This window comes from Sceloporus undulatus, chromosome 5 (genome assembly GCF_019175285.1).
Source record: "Sceloporus undulatus isolate JIND9_A2432 ecotype Alabama chromosome 5, SceUnd_v1.1, whole genome shotgun sequence".
In the NCBI taxonomy this organism is placed as follows: Eukaryota; Metazoa; Chordata; class Lepidosauria; order Squamata; family Phrynosomatidae; genus Sceloporus; species Sceloporus undulatus.
In genome coordinates, this window is record NC_056526.1 from 27,757,479 (window position 1) to 27,779,394 (window position 21,916).

General features: G+C 41.2%; 1 protein-coding gene across 1 annotated transcript in view; it reads right to left on the reverse strand.

The window, feature by feature from the left end:
• The window catches only part of LOC121930910 (tyrosine 3-monooxygenase-like), a 35,006-nt gene extending 13,217 nt beyond the window's left edge, over positions 1–21,789 (reverse strand). The window contains exons 1-8 of the mRNA XM_042467906.1: positions 21,646–21,789; positions 17,862–18,036; positions 15,975–16,063; positions 14,502–14,569; positions 11,912–11,962; positions 8,604–8,749; positions 4,121–4,256; positions 2,429–2,498 (exon numbers count right to left, since the gene is read on the reverse strand). Of these exons, the coding sequence (XP_042323840.1) occupies positions 2,429–2,498; positions 4,121–4,256; positions 8,604–8,749; positions 11,912–11,962; positions 14,502–14,569; positions 15,975–16,063; positions 17,862–18,036; positions 21,646–21,789 (879 nt within the window). The remainder of the gene's footprint in view (positions 1–2,428; positions 2,499–4,120; positions 4,257–8,603; positions 8,750–11,911; positions 11,963–14,501; positions 14,570–15,974; positions 16,064–17,861; positions 18,037–21,645) is intronic.
• Positions 21,790–21,916: the final 127 nt, after the last annotated feature.

Sequence of the window (21,916 nt, forward strand, 5' to 3'; positions counted from 1 at the left end):
GTGTATTGGTCTGAGTAGTTTTTTGTGGTTTTTTTCGGCTATGTGGCCATGTTCTAGAAGAGTTTATTCCCGATGTTTCGCCAACATCTGTGGCTGGCAACGTCAGAGAATGCTGGCATGGAAGTGAATTGGCTATGTGACCCTTGGTTGAGCGGGAGTGATTTACATGTTAATCTGTGTGTTGGTCTGTTGAATGGCAAGGTCTCAGGGTGTCTATTTAATTAGTGATCCATTGGCTGCTGGGAAAAAACCCTGCCTCTGGGTGGTTTTCATTTGCACATGCCGCGTCTTGATTTTTGTGTTTTTCAGGATTGGTAGCCAAACTTTGTTTACTTTAAGAGTTTCTTCTTTCTTGTTGAAGTTGATTGTGTGTTTCCCAGTAGACAATGGATGACTAATTCTCTGAAGATGCCAGCTACATATGCTGGCAAAATGCCACGAATAAGCTCTTCCAGAATATGGTCACATAGCCTGAAAAACCCACAAAAATGATCACTAATTAAATAGACATCCTGTCTATTTAATTGAGGTGCCATTCAATAACAGACCCACACAGAGATTAAAACGTAAATCACTTCCTCTCAATGAAGGGTCAAACAGTATATATACCCTACTCACGTCCATGTCAGCATTCTCTGAAGATGCCAGCCACAGATGCTGGTGAAATGTCAGGCATAAACTCTTCCAAAACACAGTCACATAGCCTCCCCAAAAACTACAAAAAACTATGGATGCCAGCCATGAAAGCCTTTGACTTCGTATTGGTTTGAGTGTTTTACTACAATTCTAGAGACTAGGATTTGATTCCTAGCTCAGCCATGAAACCCACTAGGTGACCTTGGGCAAGTCCCGTGCTCTCAGCCTCAGGGGAGGACGTGGTAAACATCCTCTGAACAAATCTTGCCAGAAAAACCACACAATAGGTTCATGCTAAGGTTGCGATAAATTGGAAATGACTTGAAGGCACACACTCCACACACAACACATATGCCACTAACAGGATGCTAAGCTGTTTTTCCTAGGGAACAGTCAGGTGTCTTTGGGAAGCCACAAGCAGGGCACAAGAAGTCAATATTCCTCTCATACCTCAGTCCCCTAACAACTGGTTTATTTTCCTGAAACATGGAGAGGCCAGGGTTAATAATAGCTAACTATTATCTCCTCTATACACATATCCATGAAAACACAAAGTCTTTTTGCGTTAATTATAATTATAGTCAGAGGACAGCCCTTAGCTTACAGTTAAACCCATAGCTTTTGCATAGTTTTGGAGAGTTCAATGCATTATATCATATAAAAAAATACAGAGCCAGTGCTTTATTTTAGAATCACTGTTTAGCCAATAAAAGGATGGAAGTTGCACATAATGTCTAACATGAAATTGTCTTTCCTAGTCTTCCACACCCATGTGATATAAGCAACATCTGGCACCATCACTAAATATTTGGAAACCACATTGTTCTGAGCTATATAGCCCACCAGTTCTCAACTTAACATAAAAGACTTACACTATTTTACACCTAGCACTAGCTGTAACCCATGGCTTCACATAAACCAGCGATTCTTAGTGATGCAGGTTGCTAGTGGCTTCCAGGAAGCTGTGTCATGCTTATGCCTGCACTATAAGGATGGTGCCTATTCAAGAGTAACAGCTATCAACTGTATACATTCTGCTTCCATGAATGAACAGTGTAAAAGGACAGGAGGAATGGGAGAAGCATACCCTTTAGAAGTCTAGGTAAAGACAAGGTTAGCACATATTTGGCATTGTAACACCAGCACATACACTTACCATTGCCAGTAAGGATGGCTGGTTTAGCTTCGCCCACCCCCACCGCCCTTTTCTTCCATTTTGGATGTTATGTCTTCCAATTTGTAATTGCATGGCCTACTGTTTTCTGTGTACAGGGGGGAGGGATAAGAACCCAGAAATTTGACTGTAGAGGAAGGACATAGCCTTTTTCACCATGGCCAGATTATTATTATTATTATTATTATTATTATTATTATTATTATTAAAATTGCCCTTTCCATGTGTGTGAAAAGGGGCAGACATTTTCTCTGTGCATAGATATGCATAGGTATGAGTGGTACAGGAAGGTAGATGTATAAATAGGGTTCATAGATATGTGAATACTGTAGGTGGATGGAGGGGTGTGGCCCTACTCAGTTGAAGCTCTGGCCCCTTGCATGGCCAGAGTGTGACCCCCAACATGCTTCTTAGGACACAAAATGTGCTTACATAGAAATTCTACAGTGGGTCCTTGGTGTCTTGGTGTCTTTCAGGGTCTCATGTGAGGGAGGACCTTCCCATCATATTTTCCAGTGCAGGTTCCAAGGGTTGAACTTGAATAGTCCTGCTTACAAAACATGTGATATCTCAACACACTATGCCCCCTTTCCTCTATCTGAATGACAGCAATATTACCTGTGAGAACTGGGCGAATTCCTTATCAGCTAACATGGGAACATGACCCAACAATTCATGACAGCAATCCCTGCGAAAACAAAACCATTTTTAAATTATGCCATAAAATGAATTTCTTTCTTTTTGCCTGATCCTGTTACAAATTCAGACATTGTACAGATATATTCTCTAGAATGTTCCATTGCTTTGCCTGACTGTCCTTTCCCCAGTTCTCTCATCCATTCCCATCCAAGGTGGGACTGTCAATGATGAAATTGAGGCAAATGCCTCAGGGCCTTCAGAGGTTAGAGGTCCCATGCTGCTGTTGGTGTCCCATTCTTATATGGGCTGGAATCTTGCTGATGAACTGCCTGTGTTTGCTTTCAAGTGTTCTTTTGGAAGGTGCACAAGAAACTATTGACAAAACACATCTCTTAATTGTCTCTCCTAAAATAGCAGTCAAGCTGGTGGGATGGGGGTTGCTGTTACAGCTTCTTATTGTGTTGGGGCAGGGGGTGGTGGTGATTCAGATGACCAAGAAGCAGCCTGCCTCAGCTGTACCTGCAACCAAGGGGAAGAGAAACATGGTTACTCTCCCAATATGGAGAGTGACCTCATTTTTCTTCCCCTTACAGCGAAGATGAAACGTCTTCATCACTTGCTCAAGCTTCTTAGACACCTGAGTCACCTTCACCTTTCCCCGCACAATGAACAACTGCACAATGCTTCCTCGGTTTTATAGGAAAATCAGTTTGGTAGGAAATCTCACAAGTATCCCCTCATTTCTTGCAATAAAAGTACAATGATAATAAATGAAATAAATAATCACTTGCTCCCCCTTCCTCATGATGCTTGCAGTCTGCATCCTGAGCTACTACATAGCTTTGGGGTATGTGTATCCATAAGTGGAACACTAGCTAGCAGGCATTTAATGTTTGTCCCCTTCCATGTTCACCACCCACAGTGGTGTTCATTTGATTACAAAAGCCCAACATTGTATCTGTGGGCATATACAGTGGTGCCTCGGGTTACGAAATTAATTCGTTCCGTGGCACCGTTCGTAACCCGAAAAGCCTTCGTAAGCCGAATTGCCATAGGCGCTAATGGGGAAAAGCCGCGATTCCGTGCGAAAAAGCCGAAAAAAGCACCAAAAGTTTTTTCGTAACCCGAAAAAACATTCGTAACCCGGAACAATGTTTTCCTATGGGATTTTTTCGTATCCCGAAAATTTCGTAACCTGGGTATTTCGTATCCCGAGGTACCACTGTACTGTATGACTGGTGCCATGTGTTGTTTGAATATCAAACAAATTCCCACAAATTGGGAGGGGGGAATAAGTAGACTTTGACAATTCAAATGCTGGTGTTTGATTCTGATGTCAACATGTGAAAAACAACCAGAATGTAGTAAAATATGGACATTTCCCACCCGAAAAAGTAGTGAGGGATCTGAAAACTTATGGTGTGGACAGAGAAGGGTGTTGTGTGTGAACATATCATAGATAATTGAGGTTGACAGTGAAAATAAGCTTCATGCCAAACTGTGTGAAAACCTTAAAGCTTTCTGGTTCCAAGTTATTTTCCTCATGTCCCAGCTATGGCAAAATTGAAATATCATATTATATGAAGCACCAGTCCAACATATAAGGAGCCACTACTGTCCTTGTTAGCCAGGGCTTGAGAACTATTACAAAAGCATTTCTCTTCTACTCACGGTTCTGGGGAATGCATTGGGGATGATGAGTGCCTGATGTACTGTGTACTCTGAAAGACACGGAACGCCAGTCCAGCAAGGAAATCCCGAGCAGACAGAAGTCCTGCAGCTGGCCTCAACTTAAAGCCTGTTCTTTCTGAGGGGGAAATTAGCAGAGCAGTTAAATGTATGTGCACATATGGAGGAGACGTGTGTGTTAATGAAATTAACATGCCATCCACCAAGAGTGTAGCTATAGGGGGCAAAATGAGGGCATTGTTCCCCAAATAAGGATTCTGCCCATCCATGTAATTTTTTTTTCTGTTGCCAATGAAATTTTACTCTGCAAATGTCTAGCATTACAGAGACAGAAGCACTGAAAATCATTCACACAGTTAGCTGTGTTAATATTCCCTTGATAAATGACGCTGTCCGACTTACTGGGACGGTGTTGTTGCTGGGGCAGAAGGTGCCCTAGTCTCTGCAATTGCAGAGGCCTGTCTCGCCTCAGCAGCCTTTGGGCTGGTGAGAAGATCCACCATTGGCTGCTGGGGTGGAAAGGGCGGCTCTTTTGCACCAGGTGCTGAGACTACATGCCCCAGCTTGCTGTGCAAAAGGAAAGAGGCCATGATTAGCTGGCTCCGACCCCCAAGCACAGCCTCTTGGTGGTAGGGGCCTAGGAGGCAGTGCCTCCAGTCTTTCCAGGCCCCCTACTGGTGGGCGGGCCTATGTAAAGCTGCGTCGCATCACATGCCATCGGCGCCATTTTAGTTCGGCTCTCCCACCCTCCCTCCCTTGGCTAGGGCGTTTTTGTCACAACTTTGTTTTAGGGTGGCAGCATAGGTCCTGATCTGGTAGGCATGGTTTCCATGGCTCCATAGCACTGGATAGGGAGACTATTGGATCCGGTAGCACTGAGGGCAGGTGATGTGGCCATTGTGGAGGCCACATCGAGTGAACATCTCCTGGTTACTAGGGGCTTATTGGAATATGCCACTGACCGGTTTCATATATGTGAGAGGGCGTTTCCCTTGCCCCTAGGTCATCCCAATGCTTGGTCGTGACCAAGCAACCTTTCATCAATCAACCGGGATGTTGATTGATGTTTCCAGATCCAGACCGTATGATTTTGGCCAACCCTACCATTTGTGCTGTTTGTTAATAAAGTTGTGGCCTTTTCCTCCAATTCTGTATTGTTGTCTTATTGGGCGGCTTCCTTCCCACAGCAACATTTCCACACTCCTTTCTTTGGAGGTGTATAGTGTATTTCCAAATGTTTAATGGACGTCTTAAATTATTACAATTCTAGAAATTTGGAGATTGAAGGAAAAAGATCACTTGGGAGGCAGAATTCAAATCACTGGGGTAGATGTTTTATTTGGGGGCAATGCCTTACCTGGGATTATATAGCTCTATATAGCTGCTCCCTTAGTCTCTGGAAGTAGTAATCAGAAAGAAGAAAACAGGCATTTTCCAGGGACATTTCATGGGGTTGTTTTATAGGGGAGGCCTGGAAAATGTACCATTCCCTGTATAGGATGACAGGTATGGATGCTGCAGGAGTTATTGTGGTAACTTGCAACATCTGTGCCAAGTTTGTTTTCTTGCCAGATGGTCTGGGGTGTTATATCAACAGCAAGTGCAGGATGGTTGCCCTACTGATAAAGACAGTGTGGCAACTTGAGGCCAGTGTAGCTACATTTCAACTTATCATGAAGCTTACAAAAAAAAAAAAAAAAAAAAAAAGATGGAGCAGACTCTCCTGAAAGTGGAAGATGTGGAGTGGTGGTGGGGAGATGGTGTGTTTCTAGAGTGAGGGTCAATTTCTCAACACAAGAGGTAGACACTTGAAAGAATGTGTTTTAAAAAAGGAGAATTATCAGAAACTATATGATGATTTTGGAGCTACTCAATTGATTATAAGCTCTCTGTAACCTCTGACTATGAGGCTGAAAGAGCTGTTCAATGCTGGAATAGATTGCCTTGGAGAGTGCTGGACACTCCTTCTTTGGAGGTAGGTAAACAGAGGTTGATGGTCAGCTTTCAGGAATGCTATAGTTGTACATGGCAGGAGATTGAACTATATGACTCTTTCAGTCCCTTCCAATTTATGAGTCTATGATTTCAGGGCTGAGTGAATACACTGTCAGTAGACCATGTACAGGTTTCATCCTTCTTTTGTGTTCCCTCATAAGGTTATGCAGAAATAATTATGGCCGTACAGCTCCACCTCCACCCACCCACCCCTTTTTTAAAAAAATAAACAAAACAAGGCATGCTGGGAATACATGCCTTGTTTAATTCAAATTCCTGGAACCACAATTCATCTTTGAAACATGGCATACATTTTCCTGCATCATGTTTTAATTATTTTTTAAAGAAATGGGGGATTTTACAAATGTAAGAGGAGCTCCACAACATTTCCACAATTTGTTGTTGCAGTGGGTGTGAACCTGGCTACCAATGGCTTTGGGACCTCCCAGATCTGCTGAAATCTGCCCACCTAGTGTTTACTAGGCTGAAGTCACTGTATCTAAACCAGGGCTATAAGTCACCTTGGTGAAGAGTGGACTCTGTGCAAGCAAGGAAGGAGACATTTTTTGGTAACCAAATCTTATTGACTTACTGAATGACAGCTACAAGGTACCGCTGCTACCTTAGCCTCATATAATTTTCATACATGCTGTTATGCCATAAAAAGATCTCTCCCAGATGTTGGATACACCACTTTTTCTTGGCAGGCTCTTTCTTTTTAGCTTTGAAATAAAGCTGTCTAGGCAAACCCCTTCTGAACAAATCTTGTCAAGAAAACCCAGTGATAGATTCACCTTAGGGTCGCCATAAGTTGGAAATAACTTGAAGGCACACACCACCATCGCCAGTTTCCATTGCCATAAAATGTTTCACCATGTGTGCTTTTTAAAACTAAACAATTCTACAACCTTCTCAGGTTAACAACTCTTCATTTAGCCATTTCTAAAATTTGATAACACATCTGTTAGGAAACAGAGAAGAAATCCAAGCTCGTATTCTTAAACAATGTTACCCCAAGGGTGTTTTCCCCCTGCCATGTGTTTTAGGTGGAAGCAGGGCTCAAAAAGGCTTTTGTTTTTTATAGACACATAACATGAGGAAAATTACTTGTACTTTATTGTTCTCCAATAAAAATAAGGCTGCAATAAAGAATTGGAGGTGAGACAGGATCTTCTTGGACAAATTGCTTAATGTCTTCAGGAAACCCAAAGAGAGTTGAAAGAAAAGTCATGACCAGTTGCCCTAAAGAAACCTATAAGAACAAAGTCATACACTCTTGGCTGCCAAATACTGCTGCTACATAAAACTTCTTTTATTCTCTGGTTGTCACTTTTCCTGCCTTGGAATGCACTCATTTCTGAATACCAATATACACAGACCAAAAACTAAATCTCTCTCTTTCATATGCTATTTAATTATATGAAAACCATGCTATATTTCTGTGCCTAGATATTAAGTAAACATGGAAAAAATTTCCTGTGGCTGATAGTGGTGATGGCAGTGGTGGTGGTGATGTAAGTCAACTCCTCAAAACATTATTCAGAAAATAGCCCAATAGCACAATCTTCTTACTCCACCTGCAGACCAGTTTTGGGAGTGCTAGCTCTAAATTCTACCTCAGTCACTAATGTGAAAAATAATATATAACAATTGCATAGCATTTTAGTTCTCAACCATATTTTAAAACTGAACTTATTGCATGGATGCCTGACATTAAGACAGATCATAGGAAAACACACTACATGACAACAGAATTTGCACAGCAAGTTCTGTTAAGTGACGTGGTCAGGTGAGTTATAGATAGAAGATGAGTCAAAACCTAGATGGGCATTCAACTTGTTACTGCTACAAAGCTCGCTTCAGCTATTAATTCATTAATTGGTCTTAGCCAGGACTGCTGAGTGCAGGTTTGGGGTCCAGTGAAAATTTTTCAAGCCCCCACCCAGGAGAGATGAACTGGTGAAAAATCTTTACTGAGAAAAGTTTGGTTCATTGCACAAGTTTGCCATTACTGGAAGTTCTGCATGTACTGAACATGCAGTATATATTTTGTTAAGACTTGCATCAAAATATAATTGCCTTTTCTTTTAATATGCAACTAGAAGTTATTTCATCAATTAGAGACTATGGTTGAAGGTAACTGCCATTATTTTCTTCTCAATAAGAATCAGCACTAATTGTCCCTGCCAGGTTGCTTAGGCCCTGACAACTCTCTTGTGATGCTTGTGCTGAAGGTGCAAGGATATTGCCATGCTGCTTTGTATGGGTGTGTACCATCAAGTCACCTGTCAACTTATAGCAAACCCATGAATTTCATAGGGTTTTCTTAGACAAGGGATACTGAGAGGTGGCTTTCCCAATCTCTTCGTCTGAAATATAGCCTACAGCACCCGGTATTTGTTGGTGATCTCCTATCCAAGTACTAACCAGGTCTAACCCTGCTTATCTCCCAAGATTAGATGGGAAATACCTGTTAAAAATTCAGAAACCTGTTGCAATTGAGGGATACAATCAGCTTGGTATCCACAGTATTTTTCAAGCTCCTTGAAAGCTTCCAGGTATTGCTTGCAGGCATGTGTGGGGTAGAGACTGCTTAGTTTCTGGTAGATTTCTTTCCTGAAAACAACCATAGATAGCTAGTTATTAACATCGATAGGAGCAGAATCTGTTATATGACCCACATAGGCTTCCTACTCCTATAATAGTTCTAATCAATAAAATTCTCTTATAACTAAGGGAGATGAGTTGCAGATTTTGATCAGAATCTTGTTGGTGTCTTATCACGCACCTGATGCATGTGTAAGTTCCCCCAAAGAAGCAGTTATTTGATGTGGAACACAACAAAGCTGTGCATGCAGTGCCATGGTGCCTGTGGACATCCATGTGGATACACAGTTATGAAAAGTTGCAGAGAAGGTGATGGCAAACCTCTTTTGGACAAATCTTACCAAGAAAATGCTATGAGAGGTTCACCTTGCAGTTGCCATAAGTCAGAAATGACTTGAAGGCACACAACAACAAACCCTTCACCCACATTACTGTTACAAGTTTCACAGTAAAAGCAAATGAAATTCCCTCTTCTATGCGACTCTTATAGGTACAAGAACCCAGTCCTTTTTTTTTTTTACCTCGCAACCATAGTCTGTGGTCTACTCAGCAGACAGAGGAATATACTGAATTCCTTTTTGGAGTAATATTCTAAGTTCTGATTAAGAAATAATACATCCTACTATTCAAAGATATAGCCATGTTAGTCTTTAGAATCAGTATGTAGAGAGATCTTGTAGCATTTTTGAGACTAACTGAAAGAAAGAAGTTGGCAGCATGAGCTTTCCTAGACTTCAGTCTACTTCCACATCTGAGGAAGTAAACTGAAGCCTATGAAAACTAATGCTGCCAACTTCTTTCGTTCAGATTCTCAAAGGTACTACAAGATCTCTCTACATACATCCTACTATGTTTAATGATGCTTACTCCTTAGTAACTACAGTATGTTTAAGATTGCACCCTTAGTTTCAATATGTGAATGTTATTCTCTTGCATAAAACATATTTTGTGTTCCACCATTATTTGGTTTGAAGGTCCCATACAGTGTAATTCTGCAATGGCAGGAAGCCTATAAAAAGCAGTTTTTTGTTTCTTTCACTCCAATTCAGCTTTGGGGTTGTAACTCATTTGTAAACATGATTTTATGAAACTTGAGATCATTCTTGGAAAGGCTGAACAAAGCAAATGGATTTTCTGTTTGGATATTGTATTTCTTCTCTCTTTTACTGCTTTAGTGTTGCTATGAAGGGTGATAGCCAGCATCTCCCAATAGCCATATCTGTTTTTGATCAGTATCAGGAGGGGTTAGCATGGGTGTAGCTTATAAAGCTGAAAAATGGGAAACAAACAGGTCAGCTTTCAGCAGGGGCTGTTATCAGTAATGTAAAAAAGATGCTTAAGCTTTGGACTACTCTCATAATACAGTCAGAAGAAGATAAGGAAACCAAGAAGGCAGCCTTATGCTTTGATGTTAATAGCATTCTGTGTAATGCTATGAAATGATAAAACAAAACAAAACCTGAAACATGTTTGTTTCATAGCAGAGATTAGGAAACTTACTTTTTGGATCACAACTCCTAAAATATTGCAGCCAGCATGGCTCTGGTTGGTAATTCTGCACTGCTTCTTCCACTTTAAGAGTTATTGGAATAATTTGCTGTTGCTATTGCAATGTTACCATATCCTCCAACTGCCCTGGCAGAGACAGTCCTGAGTAATCCTGTTGTCCCACTTTTTCAGCTGCTTTTAAAAGATGCCAGTTTCTTTCCCCTTCTTACCCTCCCCCCTCTTTTTCCTCAGCTTATTTCAATTGTAAACCAAATTCAAAGTACAAGAGTAGTTTGAACTCAATTAATTCAGAAAGGAGGAAGGAGGGAGAGCCCAGAATCTTAGCCTTCCCTGTAGACTTAGGCAAAAGCAAACTATTCTAGTCTCTCCTAGCTTTCGTTCTCTTCCTTATTCATAACCCTTGCCACTTTAACCACATTCTGAAGTTGCTTAGTCATCTGTGTCCTGGTTTTCATCTGTCAAAAGTTGGAGGGTGTATGTTGCTCTGCAGCACAAGACCAAGACACGTTAATGCCTGGGGCACAAGAAAAGTGATGCCTTCCCCACTCCCTAAACAAAAGCTGACTGGACTGGTGGCTGTATCTTACTTCAATGCTGGCAGCTATCCTGTACTCTCTACCACACAAGCTTAGGGGACACAAAGCAGGCCAGTTGATACACGTAGCCATGTCTAATCCTCACTCCAGAGCAAGTACTGAGACAGAAACTGTCTGTAAGAAGATGGTGATGATGGAGAAGGAGTTGATCCTAGACATTGGCATTCACAGCTTCTGACTTGCTGCTCCTCCAGATGTATACTTGTTGTGGGCTGGCCAAAACCCATGTTGACTGAGAATCATGTCTTAACAGGGGATCAGCAAGATTTTTTTTTTGTAAGACACTAAAGTTAAACATCCTGTAAGTTAGGTTGTGAGCCTTCGACTTACATAGCCCAACATACATTTAACTGGATAAGCAGAACACCCCTACCTCCAGCTTTTGACATTTTTTGTTAATTATGGGGGGGGGGGGGGGAGTTTGAAAGAAATTTTATAATGACTTCCATTATGACCAGGGGTCTTCCCTGGGCTAGCACTTTAGGATTATTGCGGTAGTAGTTTAAATCCAATTACTAATCCCAGCTACAACAGTCCCATTGAAGCAATTACTGAATGGTAAGGCCACACATTTGTAAATTCATCTGATTCAGTGGATCAGTTGTGGAGAATAGGAATGGATTTATGATATGATGAAAACAATTTCTATTTCTTTTAAAAAACACCTACTTTTTTTAAAGAGATTAAATATATGAAAGTTAAAAACAAACCCCTAAACTTAACAAGAACAGCCTCTCAAAAAAAAAAAAAAAAAAAAAACCTCACCAAAATGTAGGGATAATGACTTTATACAGCACATGCTTGTCACAATTTTGGTAAGTGAAAAGTAAGACAGGTAAGAAGAAAAGCTCAAAGCAAATGGCATCAGACAATATTCTGAATTTAACCACAGTGTCTCTGTGGGGGGTTCACATAGCAGATCTGAGCAAGGACTGGTAATGATAACCCTGCTGAGCCTCAACTGAAACTAGACAGGAGGCTTCACCAAAGCAGAGAGATGGGGACATTTTACATCCCCACCTTCCTCTTGTGGGCCATAATGTATCATGCAATATCATAAGCTCACCATGTAGCAGTTTCATGGACAGTGTACTCAACTCTTGGTAATGGGTTACCCCTGTGGAAAAGAAGATCACACTTGATTAGATTCTATTTGCATATCTCAGATGAGATATTGCTGTTGTTATCTTGGTATCACAGTCTACTAGTGGGTGTTCTGACTAGAGTTTTAAACAATCAATGATCTGGATTCTGTTTAAGAATCCAGGAATCAACATGATATCATTGGATGATATGGTATGTTCCAAGCAGTGCCACGTTTTGTGATTGTGGCATTGTGATCTATAGTAATTTCATTCAAATGCTTTGCTCATAGAATCATAGAGTTGGAAGGGACTCCATGGGCTCTTGAGTCCAACTCCCTACTCAGTGCTGGAGATCCACCAAGAGCATCCCCAATTAGACTCTTTTTGAAGATGTCCAGAGAAGGAGACTTCACCATCTCTCTAGGTCACTGGTTCCATTGTTGAAACACTCTCACTGTCAAAAATAAAAATTTACCTTCCTGTAACTTAAAGCCATTAGACCTGGTCCTGGTCCTTGGGGCTGCAGAGAACAAACCTGCATCCTTCTCTCTGTGGCAGTCCTTGAGATAGTTAAAGAATGTAATCATGTCACCCCTTAGTCTTTTCATTACCAGGATGTGCATTACAATTAGGGTTGCCATAAGTCAGGACCTCCAAACCCGGACAAATGCAGGAAAAACGTAGGACAACATTTTCAAATGTAGGACACGTTTTTAAAAATGGAGGACACGCAAAAAAAATTGATGGTTTTTAAAAAATGTTAATATAAATGCATGTTTCTTAGGCATGATCAAAATGGAGGACATTTTGGCATTATTCCTAGACAGATGGCAGAAATGTACTTCTCTTTCTGGCCAACCCCCCCTCCCCACCATTCCAAACAGCACATTTGGGCATTGAACATGGCTTTATTTTAACATGGCCTCTTGCATATTTCAGAGGATTATTGCATAACCAAACTCTTTGGGTTTCACAATGAACATGGGTTAACATGGCTATGCATATTGAATATGTCAAGGTGGTTTAACAAGAAGTGGATTTGCCCTCGGTTTCAGGTGTCTTGCACCAACTATACTTCTCAGAAGTGTGTACTTGGTCAAGGGAAAGCACAAAAAATACACCAAAAACACACCTTGGAAGGTGATACTGTCTCGGCTTCAGAAAAAGTGCATGCATGCCTCAGAAGCTGATTGATATCAATATCACCATCTGCATCATCATCACTATCCTTGTCCAAGCAAGGCAGACCTGTTAGCATTCAAAGCACTAAAAATACACAGAAATGCACTTTGGAAAGTCAAACTTTGCACACAAAAAAGTACTTGAAATGGCCACTCATCACCACCTCTTTCTCCTCCTCCTCTTCTTCTTTCCCTTTGGCGCCAAGAGCCCTTTCCCCTTCCCCTGGCCCAGAGGTCTCCTCCACTCCACCTCCTACTCCACCTCCTCATCCTCCGAGGCTTCTTGAAGCTGGCCAATGGCAGATTGGGGCTGGAAACAGTCCCGCCCCAGCTCTTCTGCCATTGGCCCTCCTCCTCCTCCTCCTCACCGCCCGCCCTTCTCCTCCTTCTCCACTGGGCCGCGCGGGTGCACCGGCGTCAGCTTACGCCCGCACACAGGAGGAGGAGGAGGTGGAGGAGGCTGCCCGGGGCAACTGCTGCAGGTGGTGCGTGTGCACGCGATAGAGAAGGAGGTGGGTGGGCGATGCGGCCACGTGGAGGAGGCGGAGCAAGGCAGTGCGGCCGCACAGAAATGGAGGAGGGTGGTGCAGCGGCACAAAGGAGGCGGGGATGGAGGCGGTGGAGGGAGAGGAGGAGTAGCGTGGGGGCAGCGCAGCAGCTGCATAAGTGGAGGAGGAGGAGGAGCAGCGGAGGAGTTGGGCGGCATGGCCATGGAGGAGGAGGAGGAGGAGGTGGTGGGTGGCTGGCCAGCTGCATTAGAGGGCGCGGCAATGGCCGCATGAGCGTGCCCAGCCTGGAGGCAGGAACCAAAGCCGGGATTTGGGGGGAACCGGGCCGGGGCGGGCCGGTTCCCCCAAAAGCGGGAATGTCACGGGGGCCACTGGGTTATGACATCCCTAATTACAATGTTTTGTCATGTTCAACTGATGATCAACAATGTGATGTTGTTCTTATTGTTTTTTTGTTGTTGCTGCAGTTGTAATCCACCTTATTTCCAGTCTTAGGATTCAAGGCAATTTACATAAGTTAAAAAGACCAAATAAAAGTTCACATCAGTAAAAACAAGTTAAAATATAATAAAACTATCACCTAAGATCATTTTTTTAAAAAAATAGAAGCAAGAAATATGGACAATACCATTCATTATTAAAAATCCTCTCCCCATAAGCAATCATTTCCTTAAAGATCTTATAGAGTTACTTCTTTCTTTTGGTGATTGTCTCAGTTTTCCAACAAAAAACTATTCTATGCATCTTAACCAAAGATTCAACTTTCATCAGCCCCAGAAATACTTGTGAATGCAGAAAACCAGATTACATACCATAAGAACGTGTGAAAAAGAAAAAAGAAAAAATGTTTTTGTTTGATTTTGCAGTTTTGCTGCACTTACTGTCTGAAATTCAAGGCCAAGTCAGCAATAAAAGCTCTCCGCTTCCTGTATTCTGGATCATTGTATCCCTAAAAGTGGAAGGAAAGAAATGCTTTTTCAGCACACTGGGCCACAAAGCCAAATCGACCAAATCTTAGTGTTCTATTACAGAAATTAGAGGCTCTCTTAGAGTTTGAATGACAGGTGAATTTTGAAATTCACAATGGTAAAGTCAATATTTTATTTAAAACATGGAAGGAAGTATTTACACAGTTTAGGGAACAACATTTTATGAGACTCTCTTTAAAAATATTTGCAAAGGAGAGTTTAACACAGACTTTGGCCAGGATTGTATTGTAGCAAACAGTCTGTAGAATGGACCATTTTGCGAATGGTTTCACAATCTCTGGCTTGGCCACGTAAGCCCAATGGGTGACCTTGGGCAAGTCATGCTCTTTCAGCCTTAGAGGCAATCAATGGCAAGCCCCCCTCTAAAAAAACCTGCCAAGAAAAACCATGAGAGGGTCGCCATAGGTCAGAAATGATTTGAAGACGCATAACAACAATAACAAAGAAATGAAACCAGCACATATCTTCACATGAACTATTAAATCACAGAAGAACTAGAATAACTTTCATCATGACTGATTATTTATAATAATAATAATAATAATAATAATAATTATTATTATTTGTATACCGCTTTTCCGCATTGATCAAAGCGGTGTACAAAAGAATGCAGCAATATAACAATACAGCACAGAATAACAAATACATAACGATAAAACAGTATAAAAAGTTCCAATTACAATTTTAAAAATTATTATACTAATCAAGCCGGCAAAGCTGATGTTCCATGATACAAAATACATATAGCGGGGAATCACCTGATCTCAAAGCACATGAGGAAAAGCTTGATGAAAGAAAAAGGTCTTAAGAAAAAGGTCTTAAGAAAAAGATCCAGGGAGGTGATGGAGTGGAGCTCATCGGGAAGGGTATTCCAAATTTTTGCTGCCGAAATAGAAAAGGCCCTTGCGAGGTCGACGCATATTTCGCAGTCGGAACCCTCAACAAATTCTTCCCGGCTGACCTGAGTGTGCGAGGCGGATTATATGGGGAGAGGCGGTCCTCCAAGTACCCTGGGCCCCAGCCGTTTAGGGCTTTATAGGTAATTACCAACACCTTGTATTGCGCCCGGAAGTGAATAGGCAGCCAATGGAGATCTTGTAAGATAGGTGTTATATGATCAGCCCTGGAACAACCAGCGACCAATCTTTCAGCCATATTCTGCACTAATTGAAGCTTCCGGGTTTGGTACAAGGGTTGCCCCACGTAGAGCGCATTACAGAAATCCAATCGAGAGGTTACCAGAGCATGTACCACAGTTTCAAGGTCCCCCCGGCTCAGGTAGGGTTGCAGCTGGCGTATCCATATTTAATAGGTGCTTAGTTACCTTTAGGTCTAGAGAAGGTGAAAGGTATGCTCATAACTTACCGGGTGGTGATGATCCAAACTGGGATCATATTTGGTGATCAGGTGATGGCATTGGTCCAGATCTCTAATTTTCTTAGGGAACCAAGGAACTGTTGGAAAGGATATAAATCTCAATTTGAGAACACAGTATGGATCTGTATTTTCCATGGGCATTATACTGGAGCATGAATATATGCTGCTCAGTGTTATCAGATCAGGTGTTATTTCTATGCACTTTCTCTTTTTTCTCATCTTCAAGTCTTTTTCATGCTGGTTTCACATAGTTTTTTTAAAGGAGAAAAATCTGTGGGCAATTTTTTTTTTTTTAGGATTGTGTGCTGTCTTTTTATCTTTATTGTTATATTTCTAAATGATTTTACACTTTTTCAAATTAAATCTAATTTTGATTTTTTGTGCTTTCATATTTTTATCAGCAGGTTTTTACATTAATCTTTCTTTAGCTTTGTTTTAACACACCTTGAGACCCATATCAGAAAAATGGGATAGCAAGTAAACAGAAAAACAAAACAATCTTTGAGCATGTTTTGAGCATAGTTAGGAAACAATCTTCAAGCAAGTTTTTCAAATAGATGCATTAATGGGTGCGTGGCTCCCACTGACTCAGTTATGTACGTAACTGACGTGTTTGTCAGTATGTGAAGCAGGGATGTAGCTAAGATTTTAGGAAGGGGGGGCAGACTAAGTGCCACCATTATAATGGGGCTTGGATGCAGTGGCGCAGCAGTACACACCATTCATTTTTCTAATGGAGGGGGGGGGTCCAGACCCCAAGACCCCCCCCCCCCTTGGCTACGTCCCTGTGTGAAGCAAAATACACAGTGTATTTTGCCCATTTTCCCACATACTGACAAACTGACTGCTTTGCGTATACTGACAAACACGTCTGCTTTCATTTTAAAGTGCGCAGGAACGTAGATCTGTTTCACATTTAGCCCATGTTTTGGTAAATCCATTTAAAACATGTAATAGAGTGAGATTTTCATATATACCTAATTGATGGTTTAATATCTAACAGAAATCGTATATAAGTTGTTGTTGTTGTTGTTGTTATATTTATTTATATCCCACCCTTCTCCTAACGGCCTCAGGATGGCTTACAACATTAAAAAACAATTCAATTAAAAACAAACAAAAATAGTACATTAAAATAGAATTAAATTACTACAATAATTAAAACAAAATACATGTCAAAATATAAAATATTTTTAAAAGATAAAAATGTTTAAAATATATTAAAACAATATGGAACCCCAGGCCATTCTTTACAAGGGGAGGGTGGGATAGGGGATAGGGGATTGTATGTAAGTTGTAAGTTGTACACCGCCTCAATTGCCACTGACAGAGAGGCAGGATATAAATAGAAGATTATTATTATTATTATTATTATTATTAAAAGCTTCTGTTTTGAAAGCCTATCAGTGGAAGGTCATTAAGGAAGGGGCCATTCTGGTCTCCCTGGACTGCCGTTAGGACTTGGTGGCTTCTACGCTGTGTAGTGCTGCTACATAGCAAAACTTCAAATATGTAACCAACAAGACAGATATACTGGAGGAATAACCTACTGGCAAAGATGTGCTCATGAAATGGCCCAAACCAGACAATGTCTTTGGTGGAACAGAGTGGGGAGATACCTGGGAGGAACTCAATTGTGCAGTATCTTTGTCCTTCACAATTGGCACAGTATGTTTGTATGTATGTTGGCTGCATCCATTATTCAAACCTGGGAACTTTTATGTAGAATATGGGCTGTTCCAACTAACTACATCTCTTCTTACACCCTGTGCTTCTAGCATCTCTGATTCTGATTCTAATTCTGGCACATGCTTTCCAATATATGAGCACTGTTCACTGTTTAAAATGAATGCCACTGTGTTGCTTCTTACTTACCTTTCTCTTCTCTGTTTGCTTTCACATTCTCTGCCACTCTCTTTAAGGAATCAATGAGGCTTCTGACTTTGCAGCTCAGAACCTCACATTTCACAAAAACGTCAAAGTCCTCAGCAGTTTTGATCCCCATTCTCACTTGTCTTGTTTCCAGGTGGTGGATTTTAGCTTCAGACAGCTGTAAAAGACAACCACATGTTACCAAGTTTGGATTTATATAAAATTTTGGGTGCATGCGGTCTGTGCTATGATCCCTGACTGACCCCATGGAGGACCCGCCATTAACCTAAAAGCGGAGAGACCATGTAGGCAGCTCACCTGGCCCAGGCAGAGCCCTAGAGAGAGATGGAATTAAAAATCTTCCATAGGAAGTTTGGGAGTCACCAAACCAGAATTGCCTCTGCTAGCCCAAGTAAGACAATAGACTTGGCTTCTCGCTTAATGAGCCAGTGATCAGCTTAATGGCTCAGCAATCAAGTTGGCTGCCCCTCCAAATTGTGTTCTGACCTAATGCATTGTGCAACACATTGCTTGCTCTCGGCTTAACAAAGCCCAGGCAATCAACACCTTTGTCTAGCAAGTCCCATAGCCTCCAGATACGTTTTGTACTATATAAACCCTGAGTTTTCGGACCCTCCTTGGGTTTTTGAGCACTGGGTTCTTTGAGCATTGAGCTCTGCTGAAATCACTGAGCTAAACTGAGCTCTCACTGTCACCAAGTTGCAAGTTGGTTCACACCAATTTGAACCCTGCTCTTAAGCCTCCGCGGCCCTGTTTCCCATTCCTGCAGCCATGATTCATTGTCCATCCAAGTTCCATCAGGACTTCCCGGAGAAGACTTCTAAAGTAGTATATCCTACTGGTGCCTCTCTTTCCCAACCTGTCTCCCAAACTTACCCCTCTCCTGCTGTAGCATTGAATGTGTGTGTGTTTGTTCCCCTTTTGCTGTGATCTTCCCTGTGCTTGAATAAATGTTACTAGTTTAATTGTACCGAGTTGTTATCAGAGTCTCTTTCTCTTGGGGTGTACTGGCGACCTCTGGTATACACTTTGGGACACGATCCTGGCACGTGGTATGTTAGGGACACCTCTCGGCAATATTTGAGCTAATTAAAATTCCCCTAATTCGATCCTTCCTAACACACAGTCAACCGAATGTATTATATCCTAACTACAGTACCTGAGACTTCACCTAAAAGCAAAAACAAACCAAGCCAAAAATAATAATAAACAGGAACACAGTTCCTCTTCTAGCTCAAAAGAAACAACTAACAGTCATGAGCATTTTGAAGCATACCTTTTAGCAATAAAATAAAATAGTACCATCATCTGAATGTTTTTAAAATTAAGTCTTGTAGTGGCTTGAGCATTGGACTAGGATTCTAAAGACCAGAGTTCGATTTCTGGCTCGGCCATAAAACCCACTGGATGACCTTGGGAGGTCACATACTCTCAGCCTCAGTGGAAGGCAATGGTATACTTCCTCTGAACAAACCTTATATAAAAAAACACAAAAAACCTTATGTAGGTGTGTAGTCTGAAAGGTTATTTTAAATACTGTTTTTAACCTGTATTTTGACCTTCTTTTATTCCATATCTCCTTTTTATCTGTGATAGTTTATGACCATAATAAAGATTCTATTCTATTCTATTGAGTGGTTGGACTCCAGTCCTATCATCCCGAACCATTAGCTTTTGTAGTCCAATTTTTATTTTAGAGTCTCATGTCCCTATTCCTGATTTAACAGTAGAAGGTAGATAAGTATCAATGATTTTGATAATTCTGGAAATTATTAATAATTATTAATTGTTAATATTAATTATTAATTATCTCCCTTGGTCATACAAACAAATATATATTACAAACATTTATATGTAATTTTAGTAAAACATTTTGGCAGTTTTCTTTTAAAAAGATGAATTATTTTGATACAAAGGACTATTTTTCCTAGCAATTACTAATTACTGTTTAATTGCTAGCTTTCAGAGAAGTAGCCATGTTAGTTGCTTGCAACATAAAAAGGGGGAAGAAAGGAGAAAGGGTAGAAAGAAAAAGAAATGTGGCAGCATCTTTAAGACTAACTGGTTTTTATTTCAGTCTGAGCTTTTGTGGATAGAAATCCATTTCTTCCAATGCAGTACTGAGTGGTATTAAGATCTCAGGTCTAAAGCACATTTATACATATCTAGGAGTGGGACAGAACATTTTAAGATCCAGAAAGATGTAAATCATATCCCTTACCCCAGCTCTTTGGAAATTTAGGGCAAGAGAAATATTTTTTTATATTTTTAGTGTATCTGATTCTTTGTACTGCTTATTTTGTTTTATTTTCCATTATGTCTATGTGTGTTTGGTTTTTTTAAATTGTATTTTAATGTATTTTATTATTTTATATTATTGAATAATACATAAGGGTTATATTTTACAAACGTTTATAAAACACCATGTACATGCATGACACCATATAAATAAATGACAACAACAACAACAACAACAACAACAACAACAACAACATATCATGGCCACAACTGTATAAACTGACAGACTTTTAAAGCAGAAAGGTTTTAGATAACATCCTGGGGGTGCTGTACTGTTTTAAATTATATAAGTTATATATACAGATACAGGTGAAACATCAGGAATAAACTCTTCCAGGACACGGCCACATAGCCCCCAAATCCCATAATAACAATAACAATAATAATAACGTGCTTTATCCCTGAGGCCTCAATATAAATCCGTACTGTACTGCAAGAAGTAAGTTAATATCCACAAAAGCTCAGGCTAAAATAGCAGTTAGTCAAAAAGGGAGGGCTGGGTGTTCTGTGGGGCAGGGATGATGGTGGAGGAATCATAGAGTTAGAAGAGACCCCAGGGGCTATTCAGTCCAACCCCCTGCCATGCAGGAACTCACAATCAAAGCATCTCCAACAGATGGCCATCCAACCAGGGCCAGGGAACAGAAGTAAGGAGTAAAGAGTAAAGGAGTAACAGGTTTTTACAAGAGTAGGAGTAGGAATAAGATGTAACAAAATATATTTGTTACGCTTTACTCCTGTTATTACAGTATATTGTACATGCAAACACCATGTGGCACAGTAGTTAAATGCCTGTACTGCAGCCACTCACTCACAAACCACAAGGTTGTGAGCTCAATCCCAGTCAGAGGCTCAGGGTTGACTCAGCTGACAGATGTAAACCACTTAGAGACTGCTTAGGTGGTATGAAGTGGTATATAAATGAAGTTGCTATTGCTGTTGCTATTTTTTATTTAATTTTTAATTTTTAACTTTTAACTTTTAACTTTAATTTTTTTCTTGAGGAGCATATTAGGAGTAAAAGTAGGTGTAGCATTAAGGGGGGAAATCTTACTCCAGAGTAGGGCAAGGAGTAACCCCAAAATCACCACTACTTCCCAGCCCTGTTAAAAAAAAACTCCAAAGAAGGAGACTCCATCACTCTCACTGTGGAACAGCTCTTTTACAGTCAGGAAGTTCCTCCTAATGTTGAGGTGGAATCTCTTTTCCTGTAGCTTGCATCCATTGCTCCAGGTCCTAGTCTCTGGAGCAGCAGAAAACAAGCTTGCTCCCTCCTCAATATGACATCCCTTCAAATATTTAAACAGGGCTATCATATCATCTCTTAATCTTCTCTTCTCCAGGCTAAACCTCCCCAGCTCCCTAAGGCTCTCCTCCTAGCGTTTTTAGTCCATGTTAGTCTCAGGGGAAGAACCTGTTTCCTGGCACTGAAGGTGGTAAAGGCTCCACAGAAGAGACCAAGGGGTACCTGGAAGGCCTGGGCTGCTGAGGCGATGCCAGTCCTTTTCCCTCCTGGGAGGGTGAAAGTGAGGCAAAAGGTGGCCCTTTCCATCTCTCTGGAGAGGCTGGGCACAGGGAGGGCAGAGTTCCCTGGCATGTCCGAGGGCTCCATCCCTGGCAGAGGTCGTCCTCCAGCTCCGCGTAGGCTTCTCAATCTCCAAGGCACTGCAGATCCCAGACTCCACAGGGCTTCCCTGTTGCCTCCCAGGAAAGACTCAAGAGATACTCCTTTGAAGAGA